The sequence below is a fragment of the Adelges cooleyi genome, unplaced genomic scaffold (genome assembly GCF_023614345.1).
Source record: "Adelges cooleyi isolate 19-005CV unplaced genomic scaffold, UGA_ACOO_1.1 ACOO_flye_CR_arks_rails_tigmint_CR_PRNA_2, whole genome shotgun sequence".
Lineage (NCBI taxonomy): Eukaryota > Metazoa > Arthropoda > Insecta > Hemiptera > Adelgidae > Adelges > Adelges cooleyi.
Genome location: NW_026095860.1, coordinates 2,191,841 through 2,216,309, shown reverse-complemented (window position 1 = coordinate 2,216,309; position 24,469 = coordinate 2,191,841). Strand labels below are relative to the sequence as shown.

Below are 24,469 nucleotides of genomic sequence, written 5' to 3'. Positions count from 1 at the left end.
TCAAACAAAACAGCTGTCGTTTGCCCGCCCGTACGTTTTGGGAACCAATGGACAATGTCGATATTATCACGGCCGGCCCGCCGCGCCGCGGACCGGGCGGTAACCGTACCGCAGTAACCGCGGTGACGACGGTAACGACCGTAGAATTATAGATAAAAAAAAAGCGAAAGGGTGTAAACAAAGAAAAAAAAAAGTGACGACCATTTTGTGAAGACCTATTCGGTATTATGGCAATAATATGTGTCGATATCTAGAGCTCGGGTGTTAATGAATATAATGACCATAATATTGTTTTCAAATAGCCGACTTGACGTTATAATGACGTATAAATGACATTTTTACGCGGGTTAATTATTTAATAAGTTATTTCACGTATCGGGATAATGTTGAATTGCAATTATTTTGGCGGTGTTTTCAAATTTAAAAGAACAATGACGATTATTTTAGACATTTTGGACGATTTTTTATTACCAGAATGTTCGTTAATCGTTTAATACTCTCCATCGTATTGTGTATAATTTTGTCATTAATAATTATACTTACAAATTTGCTAACAAATCTAAAAATAATCATTATAGGCAAAAATGTCGAATGTGCAAATATATGCAATATAAGTTTGATGATTTAAAATCTAGTCTTTGCGAATCGAATTTACATCGTATTTAGGTATAGATCTGATTTCATGAACATCTCAGCTTTGGGTAATATAACATTATATAGTGGTGTAGCCCTAAGAAGATGGCCGCCGCGTTTTTGTGTGATAACATATCTTCTCCGTGTTAATTGTTATCAGTCTCCGCCGCCGCGCTGCAACTGTTATCTTTTGTCTTAAAGGTGTCTTCGGTCTCGTCTCGACTCGAGTGTAATATTTACCGGTCATAAAAATAGTATAAATTTTACATTTTAATAAATAAACAATAATATTTCAATAGGGATAATATATGCGATTGGTCAGATATTCGTATATTTTGATCCCGGCTATTGAACGACGAGATGTTAAAATAATTATTATAACCTAAGAGTGTAATAAATAAATACCTATAGTTGAACATTTTTAATAATATAATATTTATTAATAGTCATGTCCGAAAAACCGACGGTCTTATTGTTCAACAGAAATTCCGTAAGAACAAATCGATTAGTTTTAAGGATTACACACGTTTACGCATTTTACTCACCTTACGTTTTACTTAATTTGGTGTTTTTATTTTTTATTTCAGGCTGGCGAAGTCGACGATTCCGAGCTCATAGATGACTACAATAGACAGTATGAAAAAGTGAAAAAAAAAGCCAAAGCCAAACTACAGCCGATCGATTCTTTTTCCGAATTAAGTCTCAACGATAAGGTATTTGATAGATATTTGTATGTTCGATTGTCGAGTAACTATATAATCTATATTACTATGTATGGTTTTGATTTTTAACTCGGATCACGAGTCCTCCAATTTACCCGTCTGCAGTGTAAGTACACCCGACTGTACCATCGGGACAATAACCATTCATGGCCGTTACAAATAGTACACTGTCACTGTTGGAGACATAATCAAGAATACGTAGCCAACCATGGTTATGTACATATGATAGATAAAATAAATATACATGTGTTTTTTAATTTATATACATAAATATCATCATTATACCAAATAGTTAGAATGAAAGGGAAGGAGAAAAATATATATACGTGTATTATGAAATTGCCTTTTTGTTTAAAAAACCCTTTTATACATTTTTCCAATAAAATGCTAACCAATTTATTTTTATTCTAGGACGACAAACCAAAGAAAGGAAAATTAAAGAAAAAAGTAAGTTTTTGATGTATTGAATAAATTGATTTAATTAAATTCCACATCATATATAATATATACTATATTTAAAATATTAATCAAAGCTGAGAACGATAATGATTTGTATTAACTTTATGAAAACCGCAAAAGATTTTACAGAAAGCTAAATTAAGAAATAAAAGTAAATAAAGTACAAATAAATTTAATAAATAATTATTATTTTACTTATAAATACTCTTAACCCCCAGGGATGACACTTATAATTTTTTTTCATATTATTAGCTCAAATGTCAATCAATTCCTACAGTTTTTGATTTGGGAAATTTTTTTTTTTTTAAATGGGAAAAAACTAAATTTCCAAATTTGTCTTAATTTTAGAATAAATATTTTTTTTTCTTAGAGAATAATTAATTAAATAGTTGTTAATTCATTGAAGAAACTAAAAATATAATAAGTTCACAGTAAGGTAATAGGTTAACGAAAACATGTGTTACATTAATAGTTAAATTTTGCGTGATTTTTTTGACAAAACATACAACATTATTGTACATATTTTGTTCATTTTAATTTAAAATTATTATTATGATTTTTTTTTTTTAGAGTGATTTGAAGTACCAAAACGTTCAAGCCAATGACAAACACCATCATTATGAGGTAAATAAAATATATTATATAAGAAAATATAGTGTTCAACTGTGGTATTAATATTGTTTTTGTATTTTTATTAAGAACAATGAGACCTTCATTCCGCCTCCGCCGCCGCCACCAGATTTCTTAGATAACTTACCGAAAAACGAAAGAGAAGCGTTAACTGCAATGTTGATGTCATACTATATGACCGGATTCCATACTGGCAAGTACTCTCGTTAATTCGAAACGCAAATATTTCTGTGTTTTGAATTAACCTAATAAAAAGTTGACATTTTATAAATTTTTTATTACAGGATATTATCTGGGATTGAAGAAAAATAGTAAACAAGACTAAAGGATTAGTCTCGAAAAGAACTCCCATCATAATTATAAATGTGCAATTGTACATATTGTGTTGTATACATTTTTACCATTATACTAATAATAATAATAATATAAACATTACGTAAGTAAATATAAGACTGGTGGATTGTGTTTTATATTTTAAATACAAATTTTTCTCTGCATTACGCATTCGCTGTCTGAGACGGGTTGTTATTCATTTGCCAGTAAGTGTAATGGATCATTTCGCTGGACGGTTTCTCATCTGGAAATAAAGGAGCCATTTTTTTTTTAGATTACTTATTTTATCAAAATATACAAGTAAAATAACAGAGATTCCGTTCGCTTTAGCAAATCTTGTGAAAACAGCTTTTGCATTTAGTACACATTTAAGGTTTTCTTGAAAGTGCTTTCTATTTATCAATTTTTTATTATTTTCCAGCTAGTCAAAATTCAGCTGATTTTTTATCCTTGGAAATTGTGTGTATAAATATGTATTAGCTTCGACACTGAGTTGAGAAGATATTGGTTTTACAATGAAGTGTAATTAATTATTTTCATCCCATTAGTTTATTTTTTTATTAATAAATAAATTAAGAAAATCAGTAATTTGAAAGTGTTGAAAAAAATTATGAATTATAATAAAACAGTGACAGTTTTTTTTCATAGTATTTTGATATACAATCTGATCTAAATTTTTCACACATTTTTTTTTGCTATTACCCTAAACTAATTATTTTTATATCAACTTTTAAAACTTAAACGGAGTTAAAAGTTAACGGAATGTATGCTTTACCATTTGAGTTTCAAAAATTGATATAAAAACTATTAGTTTGTAAGTGGGGGTAGGAACATCAAAATCTGTGGAAAATTGAGATCACATTATACAAAAACCCTATGAAAAAAAAATGACAATTATTAAATAAAAACCAATGGCATATTGAGTGGTTCATGATTAAATGATGTTTAGGTGTCGTAAGGTTGCTCTGTGATCTATTTATCTATTTTGTAATGGGGTTGCTAATGGTTTTTTCCAGTAATTTGTAGTTTTATCACAAAATAGATGAAATCGGAAGGGTCACTTCCGAAGTAAACAAAAAAAAAAAGTGGCAGCCATGTTCTAAACCTTCTTTTATCTTATCAGACGTTATCACTTCGTTAGGCGTTGGTTATTTAAAAAAATAAATACCATTAGTACGCTTTATTGTATTATTGTATATTATTTATTATTTAAATTAACTAGTCAAAATAGACAAAACGAATTCGGCTAAATGTGTTAGTACAATACTGTGCTTTTAAGTCTTGTTATATTTTCCGAAAACTACATATTATTTTCTTATGGGGGAGAAAAGTTTAATCAGTGTTTTTTTTTTTTATCTAAAGCACAGACCTATTAACATGTTATTTTTTCTTTACAGGTCTATGGAAGACACTTATCATCAGTATTCAGTATGTTATCGGCGCGGTTGCGCTGTGCCCACTTATAAGTACATAATTAATATTGATCGCCAAACGCCAGGATATTATCGTTAAAATAATAATTATTGTAATAATTTGAGTGCTCGTATAAATAAAAATGATAATCACTTGCACAATTAACGGTGAAATGTGTCGATGTATTTCGAATTTTAATAAAAAAAATTGCTGAAAAAAAGTTTTTAATAATTTTCAACAACTATAACGGAGGCAAAATGAACGACACTTCGGAATCAAGTAAATTATAGTAAATTTCCTATACGTCCTGCGATATTCTACCTTTTCTTTTTTATTAACGCATTTCTACAGTTAACGTTTCCATTTATTCAATTAACGTTTTAACATTCCGTTGTTTAGTAAATAAGCGCTAGTTGGTTTTTTTACGTTATTGCTGTGTACGTAATGAATATTAGAACTTGTTTGGTCTGTCCACAGTTAAGAAAACCATTACTGAAACGTTAGGAATCGGATTGGTCGATGTGACAATTTTTTTCAGTACAGAGATACCTAGTCTTTAGATAAAATTCCAGTATTAAATAGTTTTCCGTCTCACTCGGCAAAGCGTACACACAAATTCTGTCTCATCCCGTTATCTCAGTTATCTAGTGTCTGATTTAGACAGGTTACACTGTATTAGTTTTTGATTATACTTGTACAAAGTTTTCAGTGAAATCTTTTTTCCGGTTTGTAATTGTTTTTACAAGTTTCATCAAATTTTTAAAGAGTTATTGAAAGGAATTAATATAGCACCTATAAAAACAAACTAAAAAAATACAATTCTTAGATGGCTCTCATGTAGAATTTTAAAAAAAATCAATTATATTTCTTTGATCTTTAACCAGATCGTCTAAAGAATAATATAACAAAACAACTGTAAACATTTTTTACAACGTATTTTTTATTTTAGATTATGAAATGCTAAAAGCCATATACGATTATGAAGATTCGTCGTCTAAAACGACACTCAATTTCAAAACCGACGATGAGTTTTATATTTACAGAGATGTCGCCGATAAAAAAAGTTGGTGTTTAGTTATTAACGCCCACGGTGAACTCGGATACGTGCCATACACCTATGTAAAAACTATTTACGTAAGTCGTATGCTTATTTATTCGAGTTGAAATATTTTGTAGTTGATTGTAATTTTTTTTTTTTTTATTTAGGTAAAAGACACTCAAGTGTTAAAATTTTTGGAAAGTTGTATTGTTGTGATTCGAGAAGAAATCGACAAAGGTGATCAGTCGTCCGAAAGGGTCAAAATATTTGAAACATTAATGAAGCGACAGAAGAAATTTAAACAGAAAATGTTACACAACACCTTAGATACACCCGTGTCTCATAAATCCGACGACAAGGTTAATATTATTTGTTCAAAAATTACATTTTGAATAACCTAATACCGCTGAATGTTTTGTGTACTCAACTACAAGACCAATATTATTAATATTGCGTTTTCGTTTAAATACCTAACTGATTTGTATACATCTAAATTGTTTTCAGAGCGTTCAAACCGAGCCTGAGGACGCAATCCAAAACGTTTCTAGTTCCTTACAATCAACCAAAATTACTATTCCAGATATTTACGAAATAGTGCAACAAGTATGTTAAATATTATGTACGTACTTAAATAAATACATTTAAAGAGTCGGCGTGTTGCATTTTAAACACGTACGATATTTTAACTTAAATTATCGACCAAGTTAATTGTTGTAATACGTCAGTCTTGTACTCAATTAAAACTAGTTCCTCGCTTCTGATTCTTTATTATTTTGACAAATTTATTAGCTAAACTCACTTACAAATGGTACATTTCGGGTTTTCACGTCCGGTCTCTCGTTATCAATATTAGTCGGGTAAAAATAATCTGACCAAAAAGTATAAGCAAAATATTTTTTCGGATGTGTCGTGTTGCATTTTATTAAGCTAATAATTAACACAAAATAATAAAATGTATTAAAAATAAACTGACAAATATATTATTTTTTTTTTTTACAGAAACAGTAATTGTTTTAACTGATAAATACTTTGTTCTCGGTTTTTTTTTTTAATTATCTAAAACAATTATTATTTAACGGTATTTTTTTTCCCCATATAGGTTAGAAATCACACTGGGTTATCCTATAACCTTTCTCAAGTGGCCGTGTCGGTCGTTACTCAGTATTTGTCCGAGCTGGTTTGTGAACGAGCCAAATCAAACTTAGATTCGGTACGTGACGTATTAGATGCATTTCCACCGACCATCGACAAATTGCCCGTAGAATGTTTGGAGAACACAAAAGACGGGCAAAGCATGCAACAGCTTTTAGAATATCTGTCGGAAGCCAAAGAAGATTCACAGCAACGTTCGTGGCAAATTTACGACGATCACGTACAAATCGAAGACTGCTTAGTCAAACTCGGCGGTATCTTGGTAATTTGGTTTTGAGTAATTTTACAAATTTACCGCACTGTTGTTTATCGGTATTAACTGATAACTGTCTATTATCGTTTTAGAAAAACGCCGATCCTCTGGTGATAAACCACGTTTTAAAAGTCGACCAGTTTAGATCCGTCAGTAATCTACTCGATTACTATCAAATGGAACTACGCTGGGCGATTCGTAAACGGCTACTGGAAGTGTTTACGCAGCTGTGCAAGTTGAATTACGTCGTGGTCGATATTGTTATTAATTCGGTACTTCCGATGGAACTGGCGAGGTGAATTGGATTTATGTCGTTTGTGTGGCGTAAAAATATAATAATAATAATTTGTATTTCCAGAGAGATGCAAAACGACGTTGACGACGACGATAAAAAAATGTTGCTCGCCGAGTTTCTCACGTTGGTGTTATCAGTTGGCGAGACTCTGCCGATAATTTGTTTTGGTAAACCGTATTACCGTACATAATATGATATTCGTATCGACAACAACAATTAACTGTGTTTAACGCCCGACGATTGATTTCTATTACGACAGAGTACATGAATTTGGACTTTGTCACAAAGATCTTACGCGACATTGAAAACGTTGAATCGAAAATCAATATCGACGAGAAAAATGTCAACTGCATGATCAACTTGTTGTTGTCTTACAATCTTCAGTTTTCACACACCGAGGCCAACGTCGTACTGAATAGTTTGTCCACGAGAGATAACGCCAAAGTGCTTACTGAAAATCTATTGCTGTTGCTCAACACTGAAAGTCAGTACAAAAGGGACAAATAGATGTAATTATTATGTATGAATATATATATTTTTGTACATTAGAAGACCCGGTGAATATTTTGGATTTGAAGAAAAAAACGAAAAATTCCGTGGTGAAAATGTTGAACGACATGTTGGCCGATCCTAAGGTCGCCAAACTTTTTTATGTCAACGATATTGAAGTTTTAGTCGATATCGTTATTCGTTGCTTGTTGAATATACCGGCCGAAGAAGAGGTAAAAAAAAAAAAACATTTATTCTTAGCCGACCTTGTTCGGGGAGTTTAAATTTTAATTTAATAATCTTTTTTTTTTTTCCAGAGCCGTACTTCATATTTGGAACTTTGTAAGAACGTGATTTTCAACACTGACTACTTAGAACGAGGCCACAAATTGTCGGACCTAAACGATTGTCTAAAAGAAATCGTCTCGGACGACAACTCGTGCACCAAAGAACAAGACTTGCGTGTCATCAATGAAATCTATTCGAAATACCCCGAGTCGTTCAATTAGTTAATTTACCACGCTTAAACGTTAACGATCGTTATTTCCGCGTAACGTTCAGACTTTATATATCTTAATCTAATCTAAGTACCTACGCTGTTATATTATATTATCGTAATACATATTTTGATTATCGAAGTGCCAAACGTATTAATAGGCTTTTTTTATTTCGTTATTTACTATATTTTTTTTACTTATTCGAGAAATTTAATTTAATCGTTAGCTTTCGTGCGTATTAAGTAGCGACCAAGTAATTTTACTATATTGTGGTACTGTTTTATTTAATATTGTAGTACAAATTTCACATTCATCGGACGTCCTACGATACTATTATTATTATAATTGTTATTATTTATACTATAATTTTATAAAATAAAATATTATACCCCCCACCTAGTCATTTGTAACCTAAAATCACTGTTTTTTTGTTACGTTAAATAATAATTTAACCATCACATAATATTATACTATGTTGTAACCGTTTGCCTAATTATAAGCTTTCTGTTACGTGTTTGTTTTATATAATAGTTTAACGATATAAAAATATAATGTTGATGTGTTGCAAATATTTTATTATAAATTTAAAATTATGTTATTGTAACTGAATAAGATAAATAAATAAAATATATTACCTATATATATAATTAGAATTGTTTTAATTTGATATGCGACCAAACAACGATAAATTATGTAAAAAGTCAATTAGTTCTCGAATGCTTGTTTTTTAACTTTAACAGTCAGACCGATTTCTTTGTAAAGCCAGCTCATTAAACCTGAAAATATATAAAACACAATAAATAAAAAATATATTATTTACAATATTAATGTACTGAATTAACTGAAATACGTAAGGAACATTTTTCAAAATTTAAAAAAAAGATTTTTTCCAAGTTAAAATTTACATTATTTTTTTAAACATTACAGTCTAGTGATATCTAAACTTATACAATTTTGGAATTATTAAAAAAAAGTGTTTTTAATTGATTTTTTTCTACAAACATTTTCTAATTAAAAATCAGTAAGCTGTCAAAATATTACACTATTTTCATTTTTATCCACATTTGTTTAAGGTAGGTATAAGAATGAATGTATATTTGGCTTGGAAATTTTTTTTTTTTTTATCAATAAAATAAATTGTCAAAGAAATTTTGAGGCTAAGTTATGTTCAGCCCCCCACCCCAAAAAAAATAAAAGCCTGGCTTTGACGTTGGCGTAATAGGTTTACCCTATACAGGGTGATTCTTTTATTATGGACCGCTCAATATTTCACCGGATTTAATTAATAATTGAACTTTTTTTTTGTTTATACAAAGTGTTCCAGCATGAAAGGAAAGGTTAGGTGATTGGACATCTTGGGACCCTCAAATAAGTACCTAGTTTTCATTTTTTGGACAAGTCAAAAATTGAAGATTTCGACAATTAATTTTTTTTAAAAAAATATTCCCTGTTATTCAGTGCAAAAAGCTCACCTTAAAAGAGGGGTCACACCATTTTCAGTCTTTTTCAGCCCCTAACTCTTCTCTTATCACTAATATCTTATTATTTATTTCATATCTCTTGTTTCTAATTATTTATCTCCCACAGATATATATATATAATAAACTAGATTGCTAACTAGCGATAAGAATTGAAGCCATTCTGGTGGGATTTATGTGTGTTATCAATGCATATAATATATTCTATCTGTATATTATATTATTATATCAATATTATATATATATATATATATATATATACATGATTGTTATAAACATATATTATTCTCGCGTGATAAGGTTCTAATTCCCACCGAAATGGCGGAAGTGGCTGCTTCAATCTTCTCTATTGGTGGCGTGTACATTTAGCAATCTAGTTTATTATATATATCTATCTTTTCTCCAAACTCTTATCATTTAGCACCTATATTTTATCATTCATCTCTAATCTCTCATAATTTATCTCTTACCAATTATCTCTCATAATTTATCTCTTATCAATTATGTCTTGGCATTTATCTTTTATCACTTACCATTTATTTCTAGTCTCTAATCATTTTTCTCTTATCATTTTTTGAGTTAGGGACCGAAAGGGACTGAAAATGATGTGACCCCTCTTTTAAGGTTAGCTTTTCGCACTGAATAACATGGAATAATTTTTTGTTTTTTTAGGTCATTTTTTTACTTAACTGTCGAAACCTTCAATTTTTTACTAATCAAAAAATAAAAACGAGGGGCTTATTTGGGGGTGTCCCAGATGTCCAATCACTTATTACTTACCTTTCATGCTGGAACACTCTGTATAATATAGTTTTTTTTTCATATAATGTGATCTCAATTTTCTACAAATTATTATTATTATGTGTCTACCCCTTTAAAAAGTTGCTATGAAAAAAACTAGTTTGGGGCGGGAGGGGAAGTGGTAAAAACAAAACAAAATTGTGAAAAATTGAGATCACATTGTATAACAAAGACTGTGGAAAAAAATTAGTAACTAAACCCGGTGAGATATTGAGTGGTCCACGAAAGAAAAGAATCGCCCCGTGTATTGGGCCATTACAGTATGGACAAATTAATTTTTGTTTGACCTGTTTTATTTTTGGTGTGTGTGTGAAGATTTATCAAATCAACAGAAACACGGTGTGCAACCAAAAGCTCGGATTTCCCACGAAAACGTGCCAACAATTTTTGCGGCAACATAATATTATGAATCATCGTTATTTTTTCTGATTGCCACATTTCTTACATTATTCCGAAGAAAAAATCAAAAGTACCCTACTTATCTCTTTCGTTTGTACCCACGCAGGCACACACTCAGATCACAGTATAGTGTCGGTTTAATAAGTATCCCACTTAGAAGTATACACATTTTATGTAAAATTAAATTAGCTTTCTGAAGTAGAAAAGTATAAGAAAAATTCTCAAATTTTGGACAACACGAAAAAACTGACTTTACTTTAAAAAAAAATGAATCGGAAGAACAGAAAATGAATCAGAAGTTAACTCAGTTAAGATTATCCACACTTCATGCAGATACATCAATACATAATATGGATATGTCCTGATATGAAGTGTGGAGACTCTTAACAGCTGAGATGGCTCAGTATTTTCTTGAAACAGTGTTCTTTATACGACAGCAACCTTTCAAAATATGATAGTATTGTCTTAATTTTATGTTGTGGCCAAATGTTTTTTTTAAATATTTGGCCTTAATCGATTTAGCTGGTCAGTTATTTTGGATAATCATTGTGCTCGTTTTCAAACAACATTAGAAAACAATATTATGCTCCGTTGTATTGTAGAATAAGAATTTTAAAATTAACAGATGAAATCGAAAAAATGACCGAGTAAAAAAAAAAAATGTATATACTTAATATTATATTTGCGTGGGATCAGAGCACGTTACTGTGTCGCGGCTGCTATCTAATAATACACTTTTATAAACATTCTCTCGGTTAGTGTGTGCTTATGGGTATGGTGTATAATATTATAACGCATGTATTACCATGTTCTGGCCACAATAAGCCTTTGGCTAACGTCCATAATACTACAGTACTGCATTATACAGTTTTTATATTTTGCACGATATAATATGTATTTTTTTTCACTTAACCTTACATAATATAATTGACACGCTTATTAGAACAATAATTGACCAATTTCAAACACACAACAAACTATTTTTCTAGGTACATTTTTTTTCGTTTTAAACGAAAACTTTTTATAATTTTGCCTAATTTATCACTAGCATTTAATGGATGGATATAATTTATAAAATATTAATTTAGCCTAAAAATTATTTAAAAGTTGTTAAATTGGGCCTTTGTTCAAAAATCAAAACCTTTTAAAATTGAAAATGTATATATGTTTAATACAAAAACACTTGTTCCGTGTATGAAATGTAACAGTTTTATTCAATATCATTTAACAAAAAATAATATTGACATGCTTAAAACAAAAAACCAACATAAAAGTGTTATATAGAAAACAATATAAACTTTGAGAAAACACTTAAAAGTAGTTATCGCAATATTTTACTTTGTAAGACTTTTTTTAATAATTTGTTTGGTTTATAAAAAAAATACTTATTAGGTCGTTTTTTTAGTGAAATAAAATTGTATTTTTATATTATAGCACTATTTTTGGACATTTTTTTTCTAACGTTACCTATATAGGAAAACTATAAGTTATAACTTATAACGAGTTAAATAAGTAGAACACTGAAAATTCTCACTTTCTGTTTAGTGGACAGTGTCTACTCTACAAACGTTAAAAATTAAGTTTTAAATTTGTGCGAAAAAGTTAACAATTGTTACTTATTTTAGAAACCAGCACAGTATATTAAGTGGTCGATTATTGAGGTATTATTTTAGTGTTCTTAATAATGGGCTTGATGAAGTTCAAATCACACTTAAGCATTAATAATTACAATAATTATAAGTAATATGATTGTGATTAAATGTAAAATTATTTTACTTAATATTACAGTAACAAGGCTACAGCAGTAGTAGTAGTATAATAATATTAAATTATAAATTACAATAGGTAATAAAACTGTTAATTTAATATTATCAATTAATATAATACAAATAATTAGAACAGTAATGTAGTGGTTTGTAGTTTCACTTGAGAGGAATGATAAATGTCTATGGCATTATTTTTTTAGATTGTTACAAAGAGACCAAAGCCCTGTTGAAATGTGAAAAAACCCGTATAGATTTCTGTGTTTTGAAATAACAAAATATATTTGAGGGGTTCTGGAATTAAATGAAGGAAGTGATAATTTATTAATATTGACTTGAAGGCCATTATAATGGCACCAATCCCGAAAGTCATTGAAATCTTTTTTGTAATTTTTGGCTGTCTTCTAATGAGTCAATAATGTAGTATAATTTATGACCATCTGCAAATAAGCTGAAGTTTGCATATTCAAAAACTGAACTAATATCATTTATGTACAAATTAAATAATAACGGTGAAATGTGGCCACCTTGAGGTGGTACTCACATTAACCATTAACTATTAACTTTTACTTTTTCAGTTCTGTTTGAAATATACTATCTAAACCAATCTATATAGTAAAATAAAGCCAATCGCTTATTTATTTAGTTATATAGTTATTCAAGTACAAAATCGCATGTATCCAAAAAGATACATTGCCCTAATAGTAAAATATTAAAAATTGTATGAAAACAATAAATAATTTGATATCCTATTTTAATTGTTTTTTTTCTAATAGGGATTTATTATTTTATTACGGTCAATAAAATGCCTGTTTTTTTTACATGCAGGTGCATTTTAAACTTATTTCCTTTCTAAGAAATGTTCTAAAACGTTTTTTCAATACAAACAAACATACTTATATATACTTTCAAGATTAATACCATTTTCTGCGTAAATCATAAAATACTATTTAATAAATTGTTTTATTATTTTTTATCTCGATAGGTCTCGATTAGGCCAGCGTATCTTTAAAAATACACGTTATAATTTTAAAAAAACTGTTCATTAAGGAAAAAACGTCAAAAAGGTATTCTACAAGTCTTAATTGGTAAGAGAAAAAACCACGGTTTGGAATTTTGTGGCCCTTCTGGTATCTGGTTATTCTCGTGGATAAACCATGTAGTTCAACCATGGTTATTGATTATTCTGTGATATTATTGTTATAATATAATTAATAACTATCAACATTACTTTTATGCTTATTATGCGTTTTAACGTTTATTAATTTATATTTAAATATATACACAAATATTTTAAATACTGTGACTCTGTTAGTAATGAAGTAACCCTGTTTTTGCCTAAAAGCCGAAATTTTGAAATGTTTTATTTTAATTATTTCTATATTTTTTGTAGGATCTATAACAGCTATGCCTATGCCCTATATGATGTTACACAACTCGTGTGAAACCAGGTCAAATTCCTAGTAATTAGTGTGTTTATATATATAGTTATATAATTTATGAAGTTGACGCCCCTCCCCTATAAAAGGGTCTAGGGACGCCACTGCCTATACCAGCAATATCCGATTGGAAAGACGACTCCTGAAATCGTACGAATATTCGTACAATATATTATATGTATAAAAATGTATATATTTATATATGTGCTTAAGAGTCTGTTTGTGTGTTGCAGATCGGCTTCCAAAAGTTCTAAATTTATCGGTTTTATTTTCACACCGTCCCTTTCTCCCCACGGACACGGCCAGCACAGCTCTGCGGTTAGCGCCGGACCATAATATACCTACATAATAAACCCAAAGACGTTGGGAATTGTGGATGCGGTGGGGGAGGGCGGGGCGGCCCTGCGTTTCTCCCGTGTGGAAATATCATTCTCCAGTTCACGACCGGCCAAAGCACAACGAGCGATTTTCCTCTTCAATTCCAAACGAATTTGCATCCACGAAAACCCAACACAACACATAAAAAAATATGGTAAGTAAAATCCACACCTTGTCATCGTGCCCGTGTCACTCACGAGTGTGTGTGGTGTGTGTTAAATACAACATTGCATAATAATAATATGTACGATATACGTTTAAAAATGTAAGGTACCTACGTTAAAGATGGGCACACCTAAAAAAAAATATACATACCGGTTCAGAGTAGATGCATTTATTTTTTCGGTTAAATAGAAAAAAATAGTTTAACGCGGGTATTTAACATGCACACACCTGTGAAATTGGCCCGTCATCAGCGAATATTATCGACCTTTTGAAATTCGATTTCTAATGTTTCACGACCATTGTCGTTCGTCCCGGTGTGTGTTGCCAAAGTTTTTCCATTCATATCGTTTGGAATAACAATATCACAAGATACCTAATTATACCTGCAATTATTATGTTTAACGCGTTATTGTCTGTTATTTTCAGGAAGATTTACCGCCAGAACAAATCTCAGGTAAAAAAAAAACCCGTTTGGATTTAACGCGTTTTTGTTTAAAAAAAAAAAAAAAAACCAAAATCCCAATCGGGCAAAACCCGTGATGTACATAATAAAACCAACCATTAGCATACATACATAAAAAAAAAAACAATAATTTCTTATAACTATTTTTTTTTTCAAGTTTAAAAAAAAAAAAAATTAACCGGGCTAACGAGTACATTTTTTAAAACCACATTGAATATAGTATTATCATAAATTTCCATCAACGGATGGCTATTCTTCAATACAAAAATTATAATCAATTAATTTAATTTGATTTCTTTAGTTATTATTTTATATTGCCTTATGAGCAACTTGTAGTCACTTGTATTTATTGTAGAATAAAAAAAAAACGTTTACAGATTGTAGAATTACTACACAAACGGCTTAGGCAGAATACTTTTTTTCAATAAAACATTCATTCATTGGCGAAAATAATTACAATTTTTTAATGTTTTTATTTGTTGAAAACAAATAAATTTTATTCCATAGCGACTTTTGAAACTCAAATGAATATTATCATTTTAAAAATGAGAATAATTTGCTGAACATTTTGGACTGGTCGAACTGAATACTTTCAATAAAACAACATTGCACATTTTTCTTCATTTAAGAGTTAATTTTCAAACAGGTTTCAAAAGTCGACAACACTATGGAAAACATGTATATAAAATATTTGGTAATTACGTATTAACACTAATGAAAATGTTTCCAAAATAATTGCAATGAGTAAAACAAACCCAATTTCTTATGCTTGTAAGAAATCGCCCTGGGACAATTATTGTAAATGTTATTTTCCGAATAAAGTAATTGACAATTTTATCATTACATTTTTAATTATAAGACATTAATATATTACGTCATGATTAAATAGAATACAAAAATGGCCGGCATGTTGTTATACTTGCCCCGTTCATTTACAACTATCCCATTTAGCCCAACTCAAATTTCTGAATTTCAACGAAAACGCCAAAGCCAATTATAGTGATAGAGACAGACTTTGAGGTTTTGTGTTCACTATATATATATATATATATATATTATGCCATTAACACCCGCAAACGAGAATGTCTATTTTTAAATTGAATTTCCGCGCGTTTAACAGTACAACACAGGCGAATCCACAGACTCTCTATCTTATTTCTCGTGTTCCATAAACTTTTTTTTTTATAACCAACCGTTTCTTACTTATTAGCGTAATGATAATGTTAATAATAATAATAATAACAACAATAATAACCGACTTCTTGGCACCGGTCGCGTTGGCACGTCCATAACACACAGTGCTCTGCATCGTGGATATTTATGTTATGAACACAATCTATATTTAGATTATATAATTCGTCTCGTTTACAAGACGTATTCCTCGCATATGACTAAAAAAATTAAAAGAAAAAAAAACTAGAGCGAAAGACATTAGACGCGTCATCTGTTTGAAATAAAACGCGGTTCTACAAAAAATACAGGGTGTGACATTTGTTGGCGTAGGACACTAATTATCTTAGGAAATAATATGAATGTTTTGGATAAATTATTTGTTTCCCTTTACTTGTATGGGTAGGTAGGTACATATATCACTATATCTTTCAATGCTTTGGACTTTTTTATCTTCGTCCCTTGTACGCAGAACAAGATGTATGGACCTGGTTTTTTTGTATTCAAATGGGATCATGTGTTTTTAATTCCATAATAACGTAGACAAACCATTTTTTTAAAAAAATGTTAGCTTTGAATTTTCATTAATCTGTTGGTTTGCCATGAAAAAACGAATACTATGATAAACTATTAAATATACTACAATCTTTTACAATATATTATTATTACCGTACTAAAATACTAAGTTTATAAGCAAAATAAAACATATAAACGTTCATATACAAAAGATATATCCTGACAAATAACCACATTTTTAGTATTTAACGCAAAAATATGATGGGATGGATTTATCGATGTAAGACACTCATTTTCTTTGAAATTAACTACAACTTTGTATTTTTTTTTCCTTTCAAAAAATATTTAGTATAATTATATGACGTGTATTATTGTAAAATTTCCAATTATTCACCTAAATGTTTAAATTAGAAAATATAATAATTTACTGAAAATGTTGACTGGTCGATAACTAGTTTTAAATATCACATCCTTTCAAAGTGATTAAAGCCTTAAGTTTAGAGTTTTTGTACAAATACTATAAATACAAATGTTTTCAAAAGTAAAAACCAACTTTAAAATTGTAATTATTGTAATTATTCATTATCAAATGAGTGTCTTACTTCGAATATCACTCTGTATACTAACATTTTTATTTTAATTATGCGTTATAGTTGCTTAATATAATTTATGGATAATTATTCAATAACTATCATCGTCGAATATTAGGACTTACATGTATAATAAATAATGTAATGCCAACATGTTAATAGCGATATGAACCTACTAATTTAATTTTCAATAATATTTAATTTATATTATATTTTACTTTTATTATTACCAGATAATGACAACAGCAATCGCATAACCGCTATACGAGTATGGTTTAACAGCTTACATAAAACAACATGTTTTTTTACCATATTGTTAATAATTCTAATATTATTTGTGTTTGTGTTTTTTCATTGATTTTAATAACTGCTATCGTTTATAATAGCATAATAATATAACATATCATTTTTTTTTTTTAAAAAACATCATTTTTACATTGACAATTTTTAATATTATTTTTATTTGGAATTGTACTTGTATTTTTTTGGTTTTTATATCAGGAACGTTTTTTTTATTTATTTTTATTTATCATTATTAAACAATTAATATTTATATTTTTTAAATTAAACACGTACTTTATTAATTCAACTTATTTTATAACCGTTTTAATTGTTTTACTAATGTTCGCCATTATCGATTAGATTTTTAGTTTACTATAATACTTAATACTTTGAATTTGTAAAAAAAAAAAAACACTTGTATATTTTTAATGTTGTCCAGCCAAACAACATGTCGAGGTTGGACGACTCGACAGACACATGGTCTGATAAGTTCAACAGCGTTAAAACGTTTTAAGTTGTCGACGGATGACCAGTTGAGAATTTTAGCAATTCGTCTTGTCGATTCTCTTTCCCATTACTCTAACACCTATGCTGTATATATAGCTACTACGTTAGATTATCACACAAGTCTAAGTCAGTCGAATGCTTAAAATCCTTTTCCCTTTATTCATTACACTCCTCGTGTACAGTGCTGTAAACGTACCATCTGAGATTTTATGACAAACACAATATGTCTTGTATTATTTACTAATATCATGTATGTATCAAATAGTAGGTATTTAGTTATGCATACCAATGGCGCTTAGTGCAACAGGTGTGATAAGTGCACATAAATGTATAGCGATAGAATAGTCTCTTTTTTTTATATATACAAATTGTGTATAAAAATTAAAAGCCAATGGTGTCGTTTAACACGTGGAATGATAATATTGTAAGAATTATACATTTTAAATATGAATTATAAATAATATGTACTTCTGACACCTAAACCACTATGTGCCATCGACAAAGAGTACTATTTTAAACTTTTATAAAAATATATAATAATAAAAAACGTATACCTAACTTTAATCATGATGTGTGTGTGTGTGTGTGTGTTCAATAAATTAATGTACATATAAAATATTGAACATAATATTATTGTATTGTTGTAACAGTGTAATTGTATTGTGAATATTTGAAATAAATTATTAATAATGCAATTTACCTACTTATTTGGTCGTGAATTTTATACCGAAACATCAAACAACATTATCAAATATTGTCTAATAGACGTGTGCTTTGGTGGTTCAGTAAATAAAAAATTGTGTACCTTGTTTAGAGGAGCATAAGGATATAGTCCTTTGGTATTCGCCTCTGGTATAGGAATTCCATTAAGAGTTTATAATAACCTAACTATAAATTCGGATTGATGTTCAAAAATGTAACGAGTGAGATACCTCACCTAATATGTTTTATTGTAAAAAAAAAATACTGTATTTCGGTTGTATAACTTTTAATAAATAATAACATGGCGTACCTAAGATGTGAATGTTTTAAAAAAAATAGCATAAAATCATGTTTAACGTGTCAGTCGACTTGTGGATCTTGTTAAAATGAGTAGATATACAAAATTCCGGAAAGTAAAAAAAAAACTGTTAATGTTATTTTTTTTTTTTATGAAAACTAATCGAAGACGAGTGATTTGGAAGTAGTCCAAATCGTTAAAAGAATTAAACGCAAACAGTATAATATATAATAGACTCCAATTGACAGCCAATTGGATCGTTTGATTGGAACATTATAAAATGATAGATTATAACGTTGAAATGCTTCAATTAACTTACAAAATGTATTTACATTAAATCCAATATATTTATTAACACATATTAGAAATAGTTGTAGAATAGTAAAGCCGAGAATAGATATATTTCATTTGGATTCAGTGCTCTTATCGTTTGTTTGAATCATATTATTCAAACCATTGCCAGGATAATGAGAAACAGTGGAAATAGTGTTTTTAAAAGAACTGATCTTCTTTTTAAAATTTACTCAGAAATTAATTTCTAGTCAAATCTTTGAGTGATTGGATTTTGGTCAAAAGAAGTTCAGTGTTGTGCATTATGCTACATTTTAGAAGCTATAATTTGCCTTCTATCTTTAATAATTCACGTAAACGTTCATTTTACTACAATACAATGGATTAAAAAAAAAAAAAAACTAAACCGAAATATTATATAGCTAATACTTGTGCTTCTTTATTCTAAGTATTTTGATTTATTTTTTTTTTTTTGCGTACAGTGCTCAGAAAAGCGTTCGACGCTTTCGACCGTGAAAGGTCAGGCAGTATACCCACCGACATGGTTGCCGACATTCTGCGACTCATGGGACAGCCGTTCAACAAGAAGATCCTCGATGAACTCATCGAAGAAGTCGATGCAGACAGTAAGTATCTCGTGATATCAATATTGTAGTATCTATTAAAAAAAAAAAAAAAAATAGGATTCAAAACCGTTTAAGCCCAAATCCGGGTGAGTGAGACCCAGGGGTGTGAGATTTTTCAACTGGAAACTGTGATTAACTTGGTTGTTTTGAGAATTATTTTAATTTCTACTATCAGATAACGCCTTATTCTAATGTACATTTAGAATGAAACGTATGCGACTTATGCGATTGACAACGGAGTCAGGTGACCACATCCACAAATTTACTCTATCTCCAAGTTTTTTCATACTAATAAACTGCTGGTTAGACCAGGTCAACGTCATGGTTCGATTTTGGAGGGTATGTAGCAAAGTTGAACACAGGGGAGTGAGATACCAATGTTGGGACACACCACAAATGTGTGATCCCAATAGTTTACTGTCGATTAATTTGATATTCCTCCAAAAAGCATCCTTTAACTGCGGCCAAAAACCGTCATTGGAATGGTACAATGTGGTTTTTTTCAAGTGTCTAATCACATAGCCAGGAGCAGCTGTGGAAGGGTTAGCAAAGGGTGTGAGGAAATGGCTATTGATTGATTGTTTTTACCTTTGTTGTGGAAGCATATTGATGATTCTGAACGACTCATATCGTCCCATTACCACTCTAGGGAAAATGACCCGTTGCTGATATATTATTTTACTGCGAGTCTCTAAGCGTTTTGAAGGGTTTAAGTTTCCCCAACCCCTGCGAGTATGCAGATAGCTGTTATTTATTTTTTTTATTCAAAGAATCCGGACGTTTGGAGTTTGACGAATTCGTGACATTGGCTGCCAAATTCATTGTCGAAGAAGACGACGAAGCCATGCAAAAAGAACTCCGAGAAGCCTTCAGGTTGTACGACAAAGAAGGCAACGGTTACATCCCCACGTCGTGTCTGAAAGAAATCCTCAGGGAACTCGACGACCAGCTGACTAACGAAGAGTTGGACATGATGATCGACGAAATCGACTCTGACGGTTCAGGAACGGTAGACTTTGACGGTTAGTATTAATTGATGCATATTGTTTTTTTATGATACTCCATATTATGATACCCTACGAACACTAGGGTTTCCCAATAGGGGCCAATAAAATTGGACCGAAATTTAGAGACCCGAAGGGGTTTTCCCTCACTAACCACCACACTTTTCACGGGAAAAATATATAGTAAATTCCTCCTACCTGTATTAAGGAATGAAAACAAACAAATAAAGTGTATTATTAATGTGGTAAAACGAGATACTTCGCCACCTACATCATACTCTAAAACGTTTTGTGATATTAGAATATATTAATTTGGAGTTTTTGTGGATTTAAAAGCATTATATTATAAAGGAAATGGAGAGGGCGCGATTAACTCTTCCATAAAATTCTGTTAGCCCTCTTTGGAATATTATATTTTACCTAATATTTACTTTGGAGAAATAGAAAAAACCACAGACAAATTAGTCGTTTTTTATTAGCACTAGTTCGGTCATTTTCCTTTTCTTGAAAACCCTACAGTTTACCTTTGGATTGTAAAATTAATTGTTATTTTTTTTAAAAATACAATAATAATTATAAGAACAATATCTTTTTGTTAATATTCTCGCATCCTCAACAAGTTCTCGTTAATATTATTACAATTAATAATTTGTGAAAAAAATTGTCAAATCTAAATAGAAACTATATTTTGTTTTTAGAATTCATGGAAATGATGACCGGAGAATAAGCAAAACCCTATACTATAATTATTAAGCTGGCTGGAATTGTCCCAGAAATGGATTTGTCCGCTTAACCGTTCAGAACATGTTATTTATTTTGTATACATCGTCATATCTATGTTTTTGTTATAATTAATGTAAACCAAACAACCATTTTATAGTATAAAATACGCCAAACAAAACCCGACGGATATACCGTTGTGTTTAAACTAAATACAAAAATTGTACTATGCCATTATTATTATCGAACTGCTGAAAATATTTTCGTCGAGCGGACATCGCTTGTTAATTATTGTAATGAAAACATAATTTATTATTTACTATAAAAATAAACCTTAATCAATTTATTGTTGTACGATGATAATACAAGCGTACTTGGAATATACATATTACATTATAGAAAAATTATCCTGCAATGTCGACGGCCGTTAACCGTTGAAAAAAAACTGTTCCGCGTGATTTTCTAAATTTTATTTATTTAACTAACCGAATAATTGATTTCCATTGCTTTGACGATGTAATAATGGCCTAATTTTACACAATGCACATATAACTAATATAATACTATTTAGGTTGTTTAAAATTTTAATCGTACAAGGAGATATATTTATTTTTAGCCATAATACAAATAAGTGTATATGGTAACCACGGTTACCATACGTACCACGGTTACACTCATGTACCACGGTTACAACACATACCATAACATAATACAAACGCATCAAGTTTAAAATAAACTTAAAATGGCTTCAACAACAGAATGTAACAAACCATAAATTATACTGAAAAATGTTTCCTACAAACGTTGTTAGTTTTGACTTATGACAGAAACGGTTTTTTTTTTTTGATACACAGTTTCCATTAAATTATTTAAACTCTAAAAGTCTCTATTGGACAACTTTTTAATCGGATTAGTGTTCGTGCAACAAATTCGATGAGATCATAAAATATTATAATATAAGTACTATAATATTAAACCGACTGATTTATTAAACGTAAGACACTAATTTTCTAGGGAAATAATTACAGTTTTGTAGGTTTTATTGTATAAAGGGTGGTTCATTAAGGATAAGAAATTCAATTTCTCTTAAATTTTAAGAAAATTGCAATTTTTTAGTTTTTTGTTTTGGAGAAAAACTAGTTTCTTTTCATTTTTTAGATTCTAGTTTTCTTTAGTTTATGTTATTTTACAATATTAAAATAATTGTTATTATTTGTATTTTCTTTCCGAGTTCTAACAATTTTCAAACTTTAAATATCAAAGTATATATTTAATTACTGTTTTACATGAAGATTAATTTTTCGACTATTCCGTCTAGTCGATAATTATTTTTATTTTAGTTAATAAAACATATACGTAAGCATTTAAGTTTTAAAAGTTGTTAGTGTTGTGAAAAAAAAATGTATAAAAATTTGAATATAGCCTAATAACTTTTTGGTAAATTAACAACTTAATGGAAATATTTTAAGACAACATAAGCTCCAAAAAGAAAAAACTATAAAAATGCAATTATTTTAAAAGAAAGTGAGTGTCTTATCCTTATTGAATCGCCCTGTAATAGGCCGCATGTACTGAATTTAATTTTAAAATCCATACTTATAGTTTTTGAGTTATTTTTGGGGTATTTCATAATCAAAAAAAAATTCTACCTTCAGCCTGTCTAGTTTTCAGCGCTTAGATCTTAAAATTGCGCATAAAAATACAAAAAAGGTTCGTCCAACGTTAGGTTTAGGTCTCAGCTATTACATAGTGCTAAGAAGCTACAAAATTGTGATCTTTTTTTTGGGGGGAAAATTAGTGCCTTCGTCAGAGAGGGACAATTTTTATTTAAGTTAAAAGTTAATAGTGAACCTAATGACTTGATATTTTAGTCATCACATTAAGTTAACTTTTTATCATGATCAATTTAACCATACAATTAAACATGAATACAAATTTTAACTTTTAAGTACAAATAAATTAGTCATGATTGAAACATTTATTCATTAGTAATGTTAAATTAATCATGATTGAAAAAAATAATCATGATCAATAGCTAAATTAGTCATGATTAAAAAATTAACTTTTTTGTAGGTACGCACAAATAAAGTTTTTTTTTTTTTACATGAAATTTTGTTTTTATAATTTATCTCAACAATTACATAACGAATAATAAGTTATTAGATATTTCCTGTACTATTTGAACTTGAGTATTAAGTACCAAATACGTTTAAAAAAAAAAAACTGTGTACCATATTAATTGTTTGTAGCACAACAACTTGTTTTATAAGATAAATAGAGATAATAGATTTAAGAATAAGACATTTTTATCTTAAGTGTTTTCTTCTGTTTCCTCTAAAACTACTCGGCTAATACAAATTAATTAAATTATCCTAATCAAACGAGTATAACATAAATAATTAATTATGAATTACGAATAATAATGATTAAAAAAATCAATTACGATGGAAAAATGTAATCGTGGGCAATTAGTTGAATCAATCATGATTAACCCAATAAGTGTTATGAAATAAACCAAAGTACAACTGTGATTAAAAAAAGTCTTACAAGGTAAAATACTGTGATAACTACTTTTGTGTGATATTCTCAAAGTTAATATTGTTTTCTATATGACACTTTTATGTTCGGTTTTTGTTTTAAGCATGTTAATATAATATTGTGCACGATGTTGAATATAAATGGTACATTTCATACACAGAACAAGTGTTCTGTGTGTTTTTTATTAAATAAATAAAAAATTTTAATTTTAAAAGTTTTTGTTTAGTACAAATGCTCAATTTTACAACTTTTAAAAAATTCCTTATGGTGAAATAAATTACAACTTGTTATGTGCATTGGGCATTATTTTGTTGATATTTTACTTAAATAATTTTTTTGAATAAAAGTTGATTATTCATGTAACCATACGAATAATGATTGAATTAAGTATTAGACATGATTAATTAAAATTTACTAATGACTA

General features: G+C 29.3%; 3 protein-coding genes and 1 long non-coding RNA gene across 6 annotated transcripts; 3 read left to right on the top strand and 1 right to left on the bottom strand.

Annotated features, from left to right (window-relative positions):
• The first annotated feature begins 806 nt into the window (after positions 1-806).
• LOC126833988 (uncharacterized) lies at positions 807-2,896 on the top strand. Its single transcript, XM_050565622.1, has 6 exons — positions 807-1,123; positions 1,221-1,346; positions 1,767-1,802; positions 2,385-2,438; positions 2,514-2,637; positions 2,729-2,896. Exons 1-6 carry the CDS (start codon positions 1,082-1,084, stop codon positions 2,767-2,769), a joined length of 423 nt encoding a protein of 140 aa, XP_050421579.1. The 5' UTR covers positions 807-1,081; the 3' UTR covers positions 2,770-2,896.
• LOC126833989 (uncharacterized) lies at positions 2,531-8,691 on the bottom strand. Its single transcript, XR_007685025.1, has 3 exons — positions 8,551-8,691; positions 2,881-3,021; positions 2,531-2,689 (listed from the first exon to the last, which is right to left on the bottom strand). It is a non-coding gene; the product is annotated as an uncharacterized LOC126833989 (long non-coding RNA).
• LOC126833985 (NCK-interacting protein with SH3 domain) lies at positions 2,811-8,450 on the top strand. 3 transcript variants are annotated; one of them, XM_050565620.1, is made up of 11 exons: positions 2,811-2,880; positions 4,175-4,469; positions 5,140-5,324; positions 5,397-5,588; positions 5,734-5,832; positions 6,329-6,643; positions 6,727-6,929; positions 6,993-7,096; positions 7,189-7,413; positions 7,479-7,651; positions 7,736-8,450. In XM_050565620.1, the coding sequence occupies exons 2-11, from the start codon at positions 4,448-4,450 to the stop codon at positions 7,925-7,927; spliced, it is 1,710 nt and encodes a 569-aa protein (XP_050421577.1). In that variant the 5' UTR covers positions 2,811-2,880; positions 4,175-4,447; the 3' UTR covers positions 7,928-8,450. The 3 variants fall into 3 exon arrangements, with proteins under 3 accessions (XP_050421577.1, XP_050421575.1, XP_050421576.1); XM_050565618.1 differs by lacking the exon at positions 2,811-2,880 and adding an exon at positions 3,188-3,299; XM_050565619.1 differs by lacking the exon at positions 2,811-2,880 and adding an exon at positions 3,909-4,031.
• Positions 8,692-14,199: 5,508 nt separating the features above from the next.
• On the top strand, positions 14,200-21,861 carry LOC126833986 (troponin C, isoallergen Bla g 6.0301). Its single transcript, XM_050565621.1, has 5 exons — positions 14,200-14,327; positions 14,765-14,792; positions 19,640-19,783; positions 20,554-20,805; positions 21,486-21,861. Exons 1-5 carry the CDS (start codon positions 14,325-14,327, stop codon positions 21,512-21,514), a joined length of 456 nt encoding a protein of 151 aa, XP_050421578.1. The 5' UTR covers positions 14,200-14,324; the 3' UTR covers positions 21,515-21,861.
• The last annotated feature ends 2,608 nt before the right edge of the window (positions 21,862-24,469 follow it).

Coding starts and splice junctions, on each gene's coding strand:
- LOC126833988 (XM_050565622.1), top strand. CDS start 1,082: ATGTCCGAAAAACCGACGGTCTTATTGTTCAACAGAAATTCC. Junction 2,439..2,513: donor ACAAACACCATCATTATGAG/GTAAATAAAATA, acceptor ATTTTTATTAAG/AACAATGAGACCTTCATTCC. Junction 2,638..2,728: donor TATGACCGGATTCCATACTG/GCAAGTACTCTC, acceptor TTTTTATTACAG/GATATTATCTGGGATTGAAG.
- LOC126833985 (XM_050565620.1), top strand. CDS start 4,448: ATGAACGACACTTCGGAATCAA. Junction 6,644..6,726: donor TCAAACTCGGCGGTATCTTG/GTAATTTGGTTT, acceptor TTATCGTTTTAG/AAAAACGCCGATCCTCTGGT. Junction 7,652..7,735: donor ATATACCGGCCGAAGAAGAG/GTAAAAAAAAAA, acceptor TTTTTTTTCCAG/AGCCGTACTTCATATTTGGA.
- LOC126833986 (XM_050565621.1), top strand. Junction 19,784..20,553: donor CGAAGAAGTCGATGCAGACA/GTAAGTATCTCG, acceptor TTTTATTCAAAG/AATCCGGACGTTTGGAGTTT. Junction 20,806..21,485: donor AGGAACGGTAGACTTTGACG/GTTAGTATTAAT, acceptor TTTTGTTTTTAG/AATTCATGGAAATGATGACC.